Source organism: Nelumbo nucifera, chromosome 4 (assembly GCF_055504915.1).
Source record: "Nelumbo nucifera cultivar China Antique chromosome 4, China Antique-T2T, whole genome shotgun sequence".
Lineage (NCBI taxonomy): Eukaryota > Viridiplantae > Streptophyta > Magnoliopsida > Proteales > Nelumbonaceae > Nelumbo > Nelumbo nucifera.
Window position 1 is genome coordinate 77,781,492 of NC_142652.1, and position 19,197 is coordinate 77,800,688.

Consider the following 19,197-nt stretch of genomic DNA (forward strand, 5'->3'; position numbering starts at 1 on the left):
CGTAACTCCTAACCTAAATCATATTCGCACCGCACTCGGTTTCTCTCTCACCTCACAACACAACTCTCACCGCACCACCGCCGGATTTGAAACGGGGAATCAGTCGCCGCCGCTCCCTCTCATTTTTCATCTCATTCACGTTCATCTATTATTGGAGCCCTAATAGAATCCGCCGGTTCTTTGAGCTCTCCCGTCCATTAGCGATGAGTAGAGAAGGAATCGCCGTTTTTTCTTAAAGGTATCTCGTTCATCACCGAACAGAAAAGGAGTTGCTGGTTTCTTCCTTTCTCTCTCATCACCGCAGGTTCACTACTCGCGGCTCTCAAGGTTAGTCTATTGAAACCCTAGTTTGATTGAATAGCTCCATTTCATTGTAAAAATTTCTTAGTCTGGACAGAAAAATTTATTGAAATTTTCTTATTTGGTGTAAATGTAGTGTTTTACCTAGTATGCAATTGTGGATTAAATAATTCAATTAATCATATCGACCTCCTCTTGCTAAGCTGGTTCTCCCATAGATTCACGTTTCGTGCAGTGGCGACGTTTGACTAAAATAATCAAACCCTAGTTGAAGTGTTTATTCCGTCCTACATTGACCATGATAATCAAACCAAGTTTGACTACAGTGGATCTCATTACTAGACCGATGCTTAAAGCCGGACAAGAAATCTCGTTACTAGACTGGAAATCTCATTATCATGGGAACAACAGTTTTTAAGAGCAACGGTGTTTAAGAAATTCTCATTACCATAGGAACAGTTTCAGAAGCTCCACTCTGTTTACTCCCATTCATTCAGTGGACTTAAAGATACTTGAGAGCTGAATGGTTCCCTTTATAACATTCTTGGTAGATCAAATTGTTAATTCCAATTTAAATTGAGGTGATCAGATCCTTGATAAGTTCTTAATTCTTTTTTTTTTTCCTTTTCTATATAAATTACTCCACTCAGGTGTTAGTAAAGAAATTGATTATCCAACAGTACCATCTCTGATTATATGTAGGTTTAGCTATAAAATATTTTATCCTACATTTCCTTTGCATCCTGAAATCCCCATCATTTGATTCTTTTGAAGGATTTCTTTAATCCTCCAAATATCCTGGGCCAAAGTCACTTTATTTATGGTCCAATGTGATTTTTTTTTTCAATATACCCAGATGACTCCTTTACAAAAAGAAAAAAATACCATCCTAATTTAGCCACTTAATTTATCAGAGGTTAGTGATTTACAGGTCACCAAATGATTTGAATGAAAACATACCCAACTAGCCTAAATGTACTCTGCTGTCATTAAGGCTCTCTTTTTTTTGGGTTCTACTGTGGTGCTGACACCAGACTATTCATCCTATTTGTAATTTGGATGATGTCCTTGTCCACAACATCCCCTCCCTTAGCTTATTTTTTTGAATTTTTTAGTAAATAAGGATGAAAATAATGAATTCTTTGACACGTGGTAGGCATTTGGTGGATTCCTTTGTTATCATTAAAATCAAAGTGGTATGTGTCCAACTATCCATTCTTTTATCAAAACGTCATTTTCACCCAGTTGCCATGTTGAAACTTGGAACTCCATCACAAAACCTTACTGGTTTGTTTACTGAAGATCTGAAATCTGATTTCCTATTTATTTTGATTTTAAGAGTATTAGGTACCATTCGATAACAGCTGAAGTGAATGAACTGAATGGCTTATTGCTTTGTCTTTTTGATTAAGTTATTAAAGAGGTTGTGGGCTCCTTAATGGCTGAAATTGAAGTTGGGTCGACTACTATAAAGTTCTGTAGTGAAGAGTGTAATTGTTGAACATGTGGTAGTTATTGTGTTTAATTATTTGTTTTTTTTTTCAGGAAATGGAGGAACTTCCTAATCAAGCAAGTAGTGAAGATTGTACCATGTGGAATAGAGAAATTAATGAGATTACAGAGGAACGTAGGGTCGATTTTAATAAGGAAGGGATTTGTGGCAGCCCCACTAATGCTAGTTTTTCACAGCAAAATATGGACTCAGAAGTAAGCGAAAAACAGGGGGTACCTGAAGTTGGAATGGTGTTTCAAACATTGGAAGATGCATATTCTTTCTATAATGGATATGCTAAAAATGCAGGTTTCAGTGTTAGAATATTTAAGGGATACAAAACGAAATCTGGTGTTTGGAAATCTAGGGCATTTGTTTGTTCTTATGAAGGTTTTCGTGGTATTGATAAAAGGCGAATTCATGCAAAATTTCGTCGTGACATTAGAAGAACTGGTTGTGCAGCAAGAATCAGGCTTATGTTGCAAGAAAATGGAAAATATCGCGTGACTGAATTTGAAGGAACTCATAATCATCAACTTCTTAATCCAAGAAGTTCATACATGCTAAGGTCACATAAGAATATAACAATAGCTCATGATGCTCAAGCAGATCTTATAACTGATTCTTGTACACATCCAAAGGCTACATTGGAATTTATGGATAGACCAGTTGATAGAATTGAAAGCATTGGTTTTACTAGTTTTGACTATAGCAATCATTCACATGCAGAGAATAAGAAGGACATGGAAAATGGAGGTGCAAGAGCTATTATGAAGTACTTTGATAAATTGCAAGAAGAGAACATATCATCCTTCCATTCAATAAAGTTTGATGAAGAGAATCAAATAACAAACATCTTTTGGGCTGATGTGAAGATGTTGGTTGATTATAGTTATTTTGGAGATGTTATTTGTTTTGATACTACCTTCAAAACTAATGAGGAGAGGCAACCATTTGCACCTTTTGTTGGAGTTAACCATCATAAGCAAACCATCTTTTTTGGAGCTGCATTGATGTATGATCAAAGTGTTGAGTCTTTTAAGTGGGTGTTTCACTCTTTTTTAAAAGCAATGTCTGGGAAACAACCAAAAACGATTCTTACAGACCACGACCCAAGAATTGCAAATGCAATAAAGCAAGTATTTCCAGACACATGCCATCGCCTATGTATATGGCATATATATCAGAATGCAACCAAACATTTTAGTAGTATATTTGCTGCTTCTTCATCCTTTGAGAAAGACTTTAGTAGCCTTATATATGACCATGAGGATGAAGACGAATTTCTTAAAGCATGGCATGAGATGCTTGAAAAATATGAGTTAAAAGAAAATACGTGGCTTCAAGAATTATTTGAAGTAAAGGAGAAGTGGTCTTTGGTATATGGGCGAAATCAATTTTGTGCCGACATGAAAAGTACACAAAGGAGTAAGAGCGTAAATAGTATATTGAGAGGGTACTTGAAATCATCTCCTGATTTAGCTCAATTTTTTAATCATTTTGAAAAGGTTGTAGCAGATTGTCGTCAAAGAGAAATGGAGATGGAAGTAAAGATGAGCCAGGGCACACCTTATTTGTCTTTTCCGATAAGGATTTTGAAGTGGGCCGCATCTATATATACCCCTACAGTATTTAGGGAGTTTGAAAAAGAATATTCAAGGGCCCTTGATTGTGATATTGTAAGTAAAGCTGAAGTTGGAACAACGATGGAGTATAGAATAAAAGATTGTAGTAGACCTAATGTGCATGTTGTTACATTTGACCCCTTAAATGTAGCGGTTGTATGCAGTTGCAAGAAGTTTGAGTCTGTTGGATTGTTGTGTGCCCATGCACTTTGTGTTCTTTTTGAAAGGCAATTGAAACAAGTCCCACAACAATACCTCTTAAAAAGATGGACAAGAGATGCAAAGGATGGAGCCACAATTGATCATCGTGGACATGCAATTAAACTTGATCCTAATGCGGGGTTCTCTACAATGTTCACAGAGTTACAAAGAGTAGCTAGAGAGACATCAGCACGTGCTGCAGAAGACAGAAGGGCGTTCGCATATTTATTAGATGTATATAACAATGCACGCAAAGGGGTAGAAGAAATTTTGAAGAAAAAGGGTTCTTTGGATTTTTCATCTCCTGGTTTGATCTAGTAGATTTCTTGGATAGAATTGGGACAGGTAGAATTGTACAAGCTACTTATACACAGCTCAGCCTTTTTGAATAGATAGCATCCTACATGGAGTGTACAAAAGGCTGCTTGATTGCACAGTAATGGGGTACTCTTGTTTCTTTACTTGTATTTCTGTTGCTGTACCTCTTGTTACTAATTTTCAATGAAATATCAACTCAGTTTATTACCAAGCCATAAAAAATAAAAAAAAAACTGTTGGAAACAACTAAATCTATGATACTTTTTTAATTGTCACCCATGAAACCTTTTTTTTTGGTAATTTCACAGGCAGGATGTAAGTTAATGAAAACAAAAATATGGGAAAATCAGAGATTTCACAATCAGAAAACAAAATAGGAGAGTTCCTATAAAGCTCCTTTGTTTGGCTATAGGAGAAAGAGTGAATGTCGAGCCGCAGTTCCAACTTCCAACTAAATAAGCTTACATTTCTCTACTCAGCTGTGATCAAAGAGAAAGTTGCAATTTCCTTCTTCTTTGTTGTCCGGTGATAGAAGGGAGAGTTGTTCTGTTAGGGCTTGAGTGAGAGATGAATGTAAGAGAGGTGAGAGATGAGAGACAATGGTGGCAACCGGTTTCTGTTTCGCAACCAATAGTGGTGAGAGAGGTGAGAAAGATATTGAGTGAGAATATGATTTTAGTTAGGAACTGGTTCTGCCATTCTGTTAGGGTTTGTAAAATAATTACTTCTAAAGATTAAAATTGCCAATTTGATCTCTGCTCTTTCTCCTTTCTTATTAGTAGGGGAAGGGCAGAGTATTTGTGTCACTTGCAAATCTGGTGTGATCAGAGGTTCACCATACTGGACAGGAAAAAAATTCATTGCCTAACAAAGAGAGAAGTGACTAATGAATGGATGTATTTTGATACCTAAGATCATACCATAGTTTTCAAGGCCAAGGTGAGGCTAGGGGACCACAGGGCGCCCAGGCACCTAGGTGTAGGAATTTTAAAATGTTAATTTTCTTGAGTTTTTTACTTTATTTATGCTTTTCTAAGCTATTTTATTGGTTTTGTGTGCTAACTAGCAAGCATGTACACTAACTATTAACTCTATAAATCATTAAAATGAGTATAAATTTCATATAACTAGCAAGCATGTACACTAACTATACACTAACTAGCAAGCATGTACACTAACTATTAACTGAAAAAAAAAAGTGCAGGAACTAGGAAGGGATGAGAGGAGTATAGGGGCGGAAGAAGAAGAGGAAGAAGAAGTATAGGGGATTAGGGACAGGGAGGAGTATAGGCCCCTGCTTTTTCAAAAAAAAAAAGGGACTGAGACTATCGACTGAGAACAGTCAGGGGCGGAGCCCCTGTTTTTTTTTTAAAAAAAGGGACTGAGACTAGGACTAGCGATTGAGAACAATCAGGGGCAGAAGAAGAAGAAGAAGAAGAGTGAGTGGAGCTGTGGAGGAAGGGAGGAGTATAGGGGCGGAGCCCCTGTTTTTTCGAAAAAAAAGAAAAAAAAATGACTGAAGCTGGTCTGGAAGAAGCAGAAGCAGAAAAACTTACCTGCTGAAGCTGAGGTGTGATGGAGTTGGGCTGGGGCATGAAGTCTTCGGTTTTCCTCCCTCTCCAATCAAACCGAAAAAGCCCTTATGTTATGCATAAATAAAAGAAAAAGGCTTTGTATTGTTGTCTTAATAATAAAATGATAGCATGTAACCAGTTTTATTTTAAAAGAGTAAAATATATAATAAAATATCAAAATAATAAATTAAAAAATATTTTATTAGATGTATGTAGGCACCCACCTTGTATGTAGGCGCCCGCTTAAGTCTCTGGGCGGGCGCCTAGTATACAAAATCCAGGGCATTTGGGTGAGGCGACCATTGAAAACCACCTAGTCGCTTAGGTGCCTAGACAACTATGGATCATACTTTAGATTTATTTTGATTCAGAAAGTTTCTTTGAAGTTTTATCTCTCTCTACTGGTTTCAATTGAAACATAACCCTGTACCACAAAAGAGGAACTTGATCGAAACTTTGTTTTCTATGATCTGAACTCAAATCATTGGAGATCCATCTTGCCAATCGGCTTGACTGTGACACTAATGGTGTAATTGTCACAACTAAGTCAAATAATAACAGGAAAGCTTGTGAAGGCATTTGGTGATGCATTATGCATTGGAGCCACTAACAAGTCTATGCTGCATCAGATGTTGGTCAGAAACTATCAGGTGGTTCTGTGGTAGACATGGTAAAACCCATTTGAGGTTTTTATTAGTAAATGGGGAATGGAATTCAAAGAGCCAAGTTGCCAACCGACTTTGGTACTTGTGAAGAAGAATTCCAACTTGTTAAGAGTTGTAAGTTAAAGAAACCGTGACAAGGACAAGATCTTGTTAAGGGCATATAGTGAAAGCACCAGAATAGACCATGTTTTTCACTTGAAGCATTTCTCATTAGATAACCTTTTACTGGTCTTCCAATCAAAATCAAGGCACATCTGACTTCATGGATAAACTAGGCATTTAAACCAGTCTGACTTGGAAATAGAAAAATATCAATTCTATTTTGATTCTACCAATAGTTTTCAAGGCACCAAAGTGAAGCTAGGAAACAGGGGAGTGCAATGCCATTGTCACCTAGGCAATGGGTTTTTTTTAGATAGAAGTCCTAATTCCTAGGGTAATTCCCTAGGTTATATAGCAACTAGCAATTATCTTTCACTAATAATTACAAATAACCTTCATCAAATAAATGTAAACTTCATATTGGAAATATACATTTCATCAAATAATTATCATTACTTGATGTAGTGGTAAAATCTCAGGCTGACAAGATGAGAATGTGGGTTCAATTCTGACTGTCTGAGAACAGCCACTTTGTGCCCCCAAAAAAGTCTGTATCCAGTCCACCCCTTCCAAGACCCCAAATGGTTGGGAACAACGTTGGGTAATGGCCTTTGATAAAGTTCAGATCTGTAAACTTGTAGCCTTCAGATTAATCAAGGAAGAAAAAGAAAAAGAAGGAATAAGAGAAAAGAGAGGAAAGAAAGAGGAAGAATGAGGGGAGAAAACCTGGTTTGAACTGAAGAGAAAAAAACTGTTCTCCTCATTCGGCCAGGGTGTATTAGCCTTTCTAATTTACATACAAATGACCCATTCTACCCTTACTTAGTCGACACTAACACTCCCCCTCAAGCTGGAGAGTATATATCATATAGTCACAGCTTGTTATATATGTAATCCACTCTTGCCCGATTCAACCCTTTGGTGAATAGATCTGCCCATTGGCTTCCTGTGTTAACATAAGTTGTACTTATTACTCCACCAAGAACTTTCTTTCTCACAAAGTGACAATTAACTTCTATATGTTTTGTTCTCTTATGAAAGACTGGATTGGAGGAAATGTGGACAGTAGCTTGGTTGTCACAATAAAGCTTCATCGGTATACCAATTGAGTACTCCATCTCCTGTAGAAGGTTCTTCAACCACACCAGTTCACAGGTTGTATGTGCAATGGCTCTATATTCAGCTTCTGCACTGCTTCTTGCCACCACTGTTTGTTTCTTACTCTTCCATGTCACCAAGTTACCCCCAAGAAAGGTACAATAACTTGTAGTTGACTTCCTGTCAGATACAGAACCAGCCCAATCAGCATCGATGTACCCTTCTATCTCAAGTTTTCCTATACTCTTGTATAACAAACCACGACTCGGAGCACCTTTCAAGTACCTTACAATCATTAGAATTGCATCCCAATGAGGGATCCGAGGATTCTTCATAAACCGACTCACCACACCAACTGCAAATGAAATATTTGGTCGAGTGATAGTTAGGTAGTTTAGCTTACCCACTAACCTTCTGTACCTTCCTGGATCTTACTCCTCACCCGTATCACTACTCAACTTAACATTCAATTCCATATGTGTTTCAGCTGGTTTGGCACCCAACAACCCTGTCTTCTCCAGTAGATCAAGGACATACTTTCTTTGGCACAAATTAATACCATATTTGGACCTTGCAACCTCTATCCCTAAGAAATATTTTAGTTTGCCAAGATCCTTTTCCTGAAAGTGATCATGCAAAAAGATCTTCAACCTATCAATCCCGAACCTGTCACTGCCGGTAATAACAATATCATCCACATATACCACCAACAAAATCTTCCCAGTATCAGAATCATTTATTTTTTTGATCAGAAACGGTAACTTTCATTAGACATTTTAAGAGAATACATTGTCACCACCCAGTCAAGGGTGTTTACCCCAAGAAAAAGTATTTTCTGATTACAGAACAGTCCAAAACAAGTTTTCTTTGAAAGTTCCTTGCTTTGCAAGGGTGTCGGCTAGTCCATTCGCTGGAGAATCTATCTTTGTGGGAGACATCCCCAAACCATACATCTTCCCAGAATCGAACTTTATTCCCTGCACAAGCATCAAGTCTGATAAACGGAAGAAATGAGGGTAAAACACCATGGATAGCTTTCCAAGGAGATGACCGGGATGCCCTAGGGTCAAGACCAGTATCCCACCTGTTTTCTGCTACCCCGTGTATACTCACTATCACTTTGTGCCACAAGTTGTCCTGTTCCAGAGGTAGTCTCCATAGCCACTTTTCCAACAAGGCTATATTCCTTAGCTTTATGTTTCCTATACCCAACCCTCCACTATCTCTACTTCTAGAGACCACCTCCCACTTCACCAAGTGATCTTTCTTTGTATCCCCTGGTTCCCATAAGAAATCCCTCATTAATTTCTCTAGTTTAAAAGCCACACTAGTAGGGATCTTGAATGTAGAAAGGAAGTAAATTGGTAGGTTTGCCAAAGTTGATTTTATTAGGGTAATTCTTCCTCCCAGAGATATGTAATTTCTCTTCCATCCTGCTAGCCTCTTTGAGAATCTTTCCAAAACTGGGTACCAGAAGCTTTCTGACTTTGGATTCCCTCCTAAAGGTAATCCTAGATACTCTAACAGCCAATCACCAGCTTCACATCCCAACACTCTAGCAAGAATTCCTACATCTTCTTCCGATTTATTAACCACTACCACACAGCTCTTTCCCCAATTAATTTTGAGATTAGAGGCCTTTTCAAACTGATTTACCAACCTCTTTAAATTGATTAACTACTCTTGCTCCCCTCCACAAAAAACAATAATATCGTCTGCAAATTGAAGATGAGTAACCACCACTGCGTCCCTCTCAATTCTCCAACCTCTGATCAAATTATTAGAATCAGCCCTAGCAATTAGAACACTTAAGACATCATCTACTAGGGTGAAAAGGAAGGGGGAAAGGGGATCCCCTTGTCTAATACCCCTCTTAGCTGGGAAAAAGTCCCTAGCTACCCCATTAACCAAGATGGAATAATGACAAGAGGAGATACATCCCTTTATCCATTTACACCACCTCACCCCAAAGCCTCTACGCTCAAAACTTATAGAAGAAATTCCCAATCCACCAAATCATAGGCTTTCTCAAGATCAAGCTTACAGACCATGCCTTTCTCCTTTTTCTGGCCCTTATACTCCACACATTCATTTGCAATGAGGATTTGATCTATTATTTGTCTTCCAAAAACTGAAGGCACCTTGGTTTGGAGAGATCAAGCAAGGGAGGACTTTCTTAATCCTTTCGGCCAAAACCTTGGAGATGATTTTATACAAGCTTCCCACCAAGCTTATAGGTCGATAGTCTTTCGGGTGGGACACTTCTGGCTTCTTGGGGATTAAAGCAACAAAGGTTGCATTGGCTCCAGAGTTGAACTTACCTCTCTCAAAAAATTCAGCAAACACTTCCAAAAGATCAACACTAATAATCTCCCAACAATCTTGACAGAAGGCCATTGTGAAATCGTTTGGACCGGGTGCTTTAGACCTTTACATCGAGAAAATTGCTATTTTTATTTCCTGGGTCTCTAAAGGTTTTTCTAGATCCACCAAAATGAGGGGAGAAAACCTGGTTCGAACTGAAGAGAAAAAAACTGTTCTCCTCATTCGGCCAGGGTGTATTAGCCTTTCTAATTTACATACAAATGACCATTCTACCCTTATTTAGTTGACACTAACAACCTTCTTATATATATATATATATATATATATATATATATATAATCAAATATTCATGAGCAAGAAAGTAAAGAATCTTGTGTGTTGATCAGATAAAAAATCTTCAAGTTCTCCCTTGTTTATTGGTTCATGTTTTGAAGTCTTCGAGAGTTCAAGACAGTGTCAACTAACTTGTATGCCAATCAAACCCACATGAACAAGAAAATAATAAAAAGAAATTAGTGTATGAATTATTAAAATATTGTGAACCCACAAAATGACTAATTTAATCCAATTATGTCTATTGTAATATTATAATATCATAAAATAAAAAGATAAAATTATTATATTGTACCTTGTAGAAAATAGTTAGGTGCTTGGACAAGGCAATCCTCCATGGCTGCCTTGTTGGGATTCGGATGAGGTAGGCACGAAGTTGTAAGCATGTTCAATGAGCACTTGAAAATTTTTTTGACACCTGTCCCTTAAAATGCCCTCATCCCACCTTTGGAAAATATTAATACCCACTTTTGACAGTTGTCAAAATATTTATCAAGTGCTCATTTAATGTGCTTACTTTGATGTGCCTACTAAATCCAGTCCCGCCTTGTTGCCTAGGCGTCGCCTTGACAACTATAATTCTAGCCACTAGATAAATTTGTCCATGTCCATACCAGTAGTTTACTGGTCTTGGAAGTAAAACTTGCTGCTAAATATTATGAATTCAAGATTGTTCAAGTGAAATATAATTTTCAAGATATTAACTATCTTCCATCCAATTAGTAATAAACTGATCCTATGAGCCACAACTGATTCAAAGTTCGAAGATCTTTGATGCTTCTGGTGGGGGTTTTCTGTTTTTACACTACTGTTGGAAAACCCTTTGCATATGGCAGGTGAGAGTCATGTTACAAAACAAGAAGTTTTGAAATTTGGCTCTTGATTGTACCTTCATTATAGCTTGACCTTGTTTTTGTTGTTCTCCAGGGGGGGAAATGTTCAAATGGTTATGCAATGAAGGCTATAGTTGCTGATTGGGAAAAAACGAAGGCCAGGTTCAAGGAAGCTGGTAGGTTGGTGGGTAGGTCTTTCTCATGGAAGTTGTTACTTTCAACCAGGTGGCTTGCACTTGCAGTCTTCATTTCTTAATTAGGCAACCTCTTAGGTTTGCTGATAGTAGTACTTTGACACTTCTATCTAATAAATTAAAGCATCTTATTCATAGTAAATATCTCCTTTTGCATTTATAATCAAAGGAACCAGGTTTTCTCAAGTAATGGAATATGACTTGTAAGGTGTTCTCTATATTACTAATTTTGTTCAATTTTCAATTCCTGCAGTTGTTTGAACTACTCAGTAAAACACATCTGAAAAGTATCTCAAATGAGTATATAGTTGAAGATCAGGATGCACAACGAAGTTAGGTTAAGGGAAAACTCCTGAATTCCAAAATATCAAAAAATATCAGAAGTATTGAACCAGACAAGCAGTTCCACCTAAGTCTCCATGAGATATATTTGGAAGATACTATAATGGTGGTTTTGGAAGGGGTAAAGAGAGCCCAACAACTGAATATCAGAAAACTGATGGTGGGAGGTGATTCTAGGCTGGCTATTAGTTGGCTGCAGAAGGAAGATATCAGATTTTGGAAGTTCTTAAATGAGAAAAAGAAATTTAAACAGATATCCCAGAACATGGAAATTAAATTTTAGTGGATTAAGAGGAATACCAATTCCTTTTCTATCTTATTCTCTTATTATTAATAAGAGTCTCTATTAATTATCAAAAAAATGGCAGATACTATCCAGATAGATACAGAAGTCTTGCAAGATTGTTAAGGAAGAATATCTTTCTCTCTCTCTCTCAAAGACATCAAGAACTTGATGACAAACTACTGGCCCAAAAATTAGGAAGGCAGTGGCTAGTTCCGATTGCCACAAACCCAATATAAGCCCTGCTTGGTCTCCTCCAATGGTTGACTACATCAAGTTGACCTTTGATGGGAGTAGTGTAGGGAATCCAGGCCCATCTGGTATTGGAGGAGTGTTTAGGGACAGTGAAGGCAAGACCATTGGTCTATATTCAGGCCCAATTGGAATAGGTAACTCCCTAAGGGCTGATGTTATGGCTGGAAGGATTGCAAAAGGCAAAAGATCTGAATGTGAGAAAGCTGATTGTAGAAGGTGATTTAAAACTTGTATTGGAGTGGTTGCAAAAAGGAAGAAAAAGGTTTCTGGACTTTTAATAATGAAAAAAAGAGATTCAAGTGGATGACTCAAGATATGGAAGTGCAGTTCAGTTGGGTTAAAAGGGCAGAAAATGGTCTTGCTGATGTCTTAGCAAAACAAGGGGTGGGAAGGAACCAGTTGTTTTGGGCTCAATTGTAATAGCTTTTTGTCTGTGGAGAGTTAAGAAAGTTTACCTCTCCCTGTCTTGTAATTTTTAAATATTTCTAATGAATTTATTTTATTGTTCAAAAAAAAAGGAAATCAATTGCATATAACTTGTTCAAGAAATTAATGATAGGAGTTTGTTAACAGATAAACAGGATGATTTGTTGCAAACTCTGAATGGTGGGAGTATATATGTAATGTAAATTGTGAATCAACAGTCAATGATCAACGGTAAAAATCTGAACAATAAAAAAAGTAACAGTAAAATCTGTTATCTTCTGATTATAGGCTTTCTATGAATCCATGGATGCAGGATATTTTGGAGCCTCAAGCACATTCTTTTTGGGAAAATGCAATTGGGGCTTCTTCACTAAACCCAATTTCCATTTTGGATCCATAACTTTTAAGGTCATTGTGCCTCTTTCACTAAACCACATGCACAATCCACTCTTGTACGTCCAAGTTGAGCTAGAAAGAGAATGCTTCAATAAGATGCTAGAACATCTTTTATGCTTTCTTTATGTAGCAAGTTAGGTTTTAGGTTTCTTTCTTGCAAAGTTAAGAATGAATTAATTGATTAAGTTTTTTGTTTGTCTGCAACTCTTGATTTTGTTTGTGGAAATGTGTTTCTCTCCTGTTGAAATATCATTAGCTCTTGGATTTGCAATTTTTCTTCCTTTGTTTTCCTTATCATCTTTTTTCTATTGCTTTTGTAATCTGAAGAGCTATACTCGAAGTAGCAAGGAGGAGAAGAGAACCACAGAACTGAAGAGAATGTCGAACTGTACTAGGCAGTTGACCAGTCTTTTATTTATAGATGAATATAGTACAAGGTACAAGAAATTACTGGGATGCCCCTGATTAGTGATGGGACACCCAGATGACTTAAATCACTAAACAGGATTAGGCCCATTAACACAGACCCAGTTACAAGATAAGTTAAACATAAGACTGGGCTAATAAGAACTCTTATCAGCCGAACATCACTCTAACATTCTAACACTCCCCCTCAAGCTAAGCATGGATATCAATCATGTTTAGCTTGCCAAGTATGTCCCTGAACTTTGTTGATGCCAGCCCTTTTGTTAATACATCTGCAATCTGCATCTCTGATGGAGTATAAGGTACATAGAGTTCTCCTGAAATAATTCTCTCTCTGACAAAGTGTCGATCAATTTCAATATGTTTTGTCCTGTCGTGCTGTACGGGATTGTTGGCAATGTTGATAGCAACTTCATTAAGGAGAGTTCTGAGCCATAAGAGTTCAGCAACCCCGTGTGCCATAGCCCGGTATTCTGCTTCTGCACTTGATCTAGCTACAACATTTTGCTTCTTACTGCGCCATGTGACTAGGTTTCCTCCCAAGAATGTATAGTAACCTGAGGTTGATTTTTTGTCTCCAACAGACCCAGCCCAATCAGCATCAGTGTAGGCTTCAATTTCAAGTCTGCTGTTTTTTTTGAATAGAATTCCTTTCCCTGGGCAAGTCTTCAAGTATCTGAGGATTCTTTCCACTGCTCTCATATGAGGGGCCTTTGGTGAGTGCATGAATTGATTGACAACATGCATTGCATAGGAAATGTCTGGCCGAGTAAGGGATAAGTATATCAGTTTTCCTACCAATTTTTTGTACCTTTCCTTATCACAGTATTCCTCACCCATTGATTCTTGTAATCCATGGCTTGGTTCTATTGGAGTGTCTGCTGGCCTGCACCCCATCATGCCTGTTTCCTCTAGGAGATCTAGCACATACTTTCTTTGACATATGTAGATTCCTTCTCTTGATCTAGCAACTTCAATCCCAAGAAAGTATCTCAGATTTCCCAGGTCTTTGATCTCAAATTCTGAAGCTAAGAACTCCTTCAGCCTCTTCATCTCTTTGATCACAAAGGAGTGATACATACAGAGGAAAGAGCAGACACAAAGGAGTAATAGGCAGGGGATAAGTGTGAGTAAGAAACATAATCAGCTATGGGATGCCGAGTGGTACAAGAGCGAACAGGCTTATGGAGAGCAATAGGAAGATCCAAATCTGAATTGAGTGAGTCGGAATTACCTTGGATTGCAGAGACAGATTGATCTGAGTTCAACTGGTTGCAATCATGAGGTTGAGGGGCCTTATTCCTTCTACTGTATGTAAGTATCTCTTTCTCTTGTTCATTGGAACCTCAGAAGCATCAGCCAAATCTGGAGAAGTAACTGTCACAGTGGGAGTCTCACTAGGTTGACCCAGAATGTTACAACTAGTAGTAGTGGAAGGTGATGAAATGGGAACAAAAAAGAAGGGAGAATGAGAATCCTCTTCCATCCCACTACTCTCCCTCTGAAGAGGATTCTGAGAAGACTGGAAATAGGGTTGAGACTCAAAAAAGACTACATCTCTGGTGACATATTTTTTCTTGGAGATAGAATCATAACACTTATACCCCTTTTGTATAGGAGAGTACCCCAAAAATATTCCCTTTGTAGCCTTAGGATCCAGTTTGGTTTTCTTTGGATCCTTCACATGTATGAAGCATGTACAGCCAAAAACCCGTGGGGGAAGAGGAAATTCTGGAAGAGTGGGACACAAAACAGAGAAAGGGGTTTTCATACCCAGTACCTTAGATGGCATCCGATTTATCAGGTATGATGCAGTGAGAACAGCTTGAGACCAATATTGCTTGGGCACATTGTGCTGGAAAAGAAAGGCTCGAGCTGTCTCCAATAGGTGCCTGTTCTTGCGCTCAGCAACCCCATTTTGCTGAGGGGTGTAAGCACATGATGATTGATGTAACATGCCTGCATCTTCCATGAATGAGTTCAGGGATCTTTCAAAGTATTCAACTGCATTGTCTGAACGGAATTGCTTGATCTTTTTATCAAATTGTGTTTCAACCATCTTGCAGAACATCATAGTTATCCGGGGAACTTCATCACATCCTTTCAACAGATAAATCCAAGTGCACCAAGAATTATGGTCAATAAAACTGATAAAGTAACGGAAACCATCAATGGAAACAATGGGAGAAGGACCCCAAACATCAGAATGAACCAAATCAAAGGGGCTTGAATTTCATTTCTAGAAATTGGATACATTGATCTGCATTGTTTTGACATTTGACACACATCACAAATTAATGCCCTTACATAATTCGGGAAACAACATTGCTAAAGAAGAAAAAGACAAATGACCTAGCCTAGCATGCCACAAGTGCAGCCTAGCTATTGACTCCACACATTCCGGACTAGTAGTAGAAGCTTGCAAGGCTGAGCTGACATCTTCATCAAAATAGTAGAGGCCCCCATATTCATGACCACTCCCAATCGTTCTCCTCGTCAATCTGTCCTGGAAGACACAATGAGAAGGAAAGAAAGTTATACTGTAGTTCAAATTTTTTGTAATCTTTGAAACAGACAACAAATTTGAGGTAAGACTAGGAACATGTAGGACTGATTTAAGAGAGAGATCCTTGCTTAGGTCAACCACCCCCTTTCTAGAGATGGTGGAGAGGGACCCATCAGCTACTCTCATCTTATCCTGGCCAAACAACAAATGATATGTAGAGAATAAGGAGGACATATGTGTCATATGGTCAGTGGCTCCGGAATCAATCACCCAAGAGGTAGAATTAATGGAACTAGTTGCACTAAATGCAGAGGCTGTACCTGATTTGGCAAGAGAGGTGGAAGCTAAAGAATTGTTCTTCAGACGGGCTAATGCCCGGCTGAGAACCTCTACCTCACTAGTTGTGAAGCCCGAAGTACTTGGTCCAGAGGAGTCAGCAACCTGCCTTGCGGTGGAAGAGGACACTGTCTGAGTACTCTGTGAGTTGTCACTACTGTTGTTGGTGGCAAGATTCCCACTTGTTGTGTGGCCCTTATGTTGCCTTTTGTCCTTTCTCAGAGCAGCTGGCTTCAGATGAGGGTACAAGACCCAACATTTCTCCTTTGTGTGTTTCTCACCACCACAATGGGTACACTTGAGGGACTTCTTGTCTGAAAATCTTTTCCCCTTAGTGGAGACTAAGGCTGAATGTTCTCCAGGTAGTTCTGTTGAATGTGTCTGGGAGTCAACTTGCATCTCCTTTCTCCTTACTTCTTCATTCCTCACCAAGTAGTAGACATGGTGAAGCTTAGGTAATTCATCTCTCCCTAGAATCTGTGACCTTATACTTTCATATACAGGGTCAAGACCCGCCAGAAACTTGAAGGCTCTGCCCTCCTCAATCTGCTTGTCATGCCTCCCCTTATCATTGGCATTTTCCCAATCCAAAATCAAGTGGTGGTCAAGCCCTTCTTAGAGGCCTTCTAGTGTTGCAAAGTAGGTTGCCACAGACATGTCTCCTTGCCTTAGGGCTGCAATGTCTTGGTTCAGCCTGTAGATTCTAGCATTGTTCTTTTTCTGGCCATATGTCTTAGATACTTTCTCCCAAATTTTAGCAGCTGTAGGGAAGTGATGAACAGTTCTGGCCACCCTAGGAGTCATAGAGGCCAGCAACCAAGACATGACTGTGGCATTTTCCTTGCGCCACACGGTGTATTCAGGACTGCCAATTTCTGGTTGTTTCTTATCTCCATCCAAATAGCCAGTGAGTTCATGAGAGGTAATGAAAAACATTGCAGAGACGGACCACTCTCTGAAGTTGTACTCATCCAGTAGCACACTTGTAATCTGCAAGCTGTGCAGATTAGGGTTTTCCAGGTTTGAGGACCTTGTGACAGGTCTGTTATCTCTAGAGGAAACTTCACCGGATAGTGAGGACATCCTGACTTCAGTCTAAGAGTTGTTCACAGTACTATAGGTGATTCTGTTAAGGACTGGCCAAATTGGTCACTGTGTTCACAGTACTGGTAGAAGTGTTCACAGTTCGGGTACAGTAGCAAGTAGAGGTCTGTAACTGAACCAGTTCACGGTGCTGGTAAAAGTTTAAGGCTGCAACTGTGTGGTGCAAAAGTTGCCGCAGTTCTGGTAAAAAGTAAAGGTCTGTAACTGAACCAGTTCAGTCCAAGAGTAGGGCTGATAACCGACCTGAAGAAAATCTGTAACTGAAGTTGCCGCAGTTCTGTAAGAGTCTTGCTAATGCACTGAGACTGCAACTGTAGAAGCTGATGCACCGAAACTGCAACTGTAGAAGAAGCTAAGTCTTTACCACTTGTTCTGCACAAGTCTTGCTGAAGCACGAAGCTGCAACTGTAGAGGAAGTTCTCCCCCTCTCGGCTAGTGCTAGGACTGCTGAATCAGCCCTCAACCAGGTCTGTCCTATACAGACCTCTCTTAGTAGCCCAATAGCTACTACTTGCTGGAAATAATCTAGTAGGACATCTACTTCTGGGTCTTACTTCCCTTGAGTCCTACAACCAAGAGAAACCCTAGGTTCGAACTTGCTTTACTCTCTTACACTCCTAGGTCTTTACTGCAGCAACCCAGAAAAAAAAGAGAGAAGATGAAAGGACAGCAAGAGAAGAGAGTGCACCTGCTGAAACCAGGAAGGAGCTAATGCTCTGATACCATGTAATCTGAAGAGCTATACCCGAAGTAGCAAGGAGGAGAAGAGAACCACAGAACTGAAGAGAATGTCGAACTGTACTAGGCAGTCGACCAGTTTTTTATTTATAGATGAATATAGTACAAGGTACAAGAAATTACTGGGATGCCCCTGATTAGTGATGGGACACTCAGATGACTTAAATCACTAAACAGGATTAGACCCAGTTACAAGATAAGTTAAACATAAGACTGGGCTAATAAGAACTCTTATCAGCCGAACATCACTCTAACATTCTAACAGCTTTCTCCTTATTGTTGTGTCCTTAAGTTTCTTTGTAAAATTCATTAAATGTAGTTGTCCAACTGGACAATGTTTATCCAGGAAAAAAAAGAAATTCACCAAATTAATTAGTTACTTCAGAACATCCATAGGAATTATTTCATGGAGTTTTTTCTCTCTTTTTTTCTGACCAGAAAAAAAAAATATTAATGGGAGGTAGAAGTTATCACACGAGAGGGATTTCCATTTTCAAAGTAAAAAAAGGACCCCCCTCTTCCCATTATTATTGTTTTTTTTATCAATAATAAAACCTTTTTATTAAAAAAGAAACAAGAGTTTAAAAGGAAGCAGAGGGGAGAGATAAAATCTCTTAACCCTCCCTAAGAAAAACAGAAAAACAATTACAACACTGCCCAAAACAATTGTTCCCTTCCCACCCCTTGTTTAGCCAGAGTATCTGCAAAGGAATTAGCAGTTCTCTTCACCCAATGAAGCTGAATTTCTATTCCCCGAGTTACCCATTCAAACTCTCATTTTTCATTAGCAAATTGCCAAAGGTTACTATTCTCCTTTTCAGCCATCCTATCATCAGTTTCAAGTCACCTTCTACAATTAGCTTCTGAATGTTCATTTCCTTTGCCTTCTTTACCCCTTCCAACACCGCCATGACCTCGGCTCTAAGAGAATCAGCAACCCCAATAGGACCAGAGTACATCACAATTACTTTCCCCTCTTCTCACCCTATCTTTTCAGTTTTCACAGGGGTACCCAAGGTTCAAAATATCACAACGTATCGGACCGTATTGGTCGATAAGCATCGCTCCGACAAGAACCTGATACGTGGAACTTGTAGAAATTATTTGTGCCGTCTCTTTTTGTATGTATCGTGCAGATACGGGCCCGTATTGGGTTGTTTCGGGTCTGTATCAGCCGGTATGGGCCTGAAACAGTCTGATACAGCCCGATACACTTGATTGTTTCCGGCCCCCTTCTCAATCTATATTTAATACTGAATTCTCCCTCATTATTTTTGTTAATTACTCCTATATTTAAGTCTAATTTCTCTGTCATTAATTAGTTA

At 38.8% G+C, this 19,197-nt stretch overlaps 1 protein-coding gene across 9 annotated transcripts in view; it reads left to right on the forward strand.

The window, feature by feature from the left end:
- The window catches only part of LOC104605090 (protein FAR1-RELATED SEQUENCE 5-like), a 68,115-nt gene continuing 48,918 nt past the window's right edge, over positions 1-19,197 (forward strand). For 6 of the 9 annotated variants that reach the window (XR_016085266.1, XR_736535.3, XR_016085265.1 and 3 more), the window contains exons 1-2: positions 1-327; positions 1,846-4,062. Coding sequence is in view for 1 of the 9 variants with exons in the window: in XM_010269705.3 (XP_010268007.1) it covers positions 1,849-3,936 (2,088 nt within the window). In the remaining 8 variants the exon portion in view is untranslated. Of the gene's footprint in view, positions 328-1,845; positions 5,180-10,960; positions 11,055-19,197 lie in introns of those variants that run through there. The other 3 variants (XR_016085267.1, XR_002023108.2, XM_010269705.3) reach the window with 3 other exon arrangements.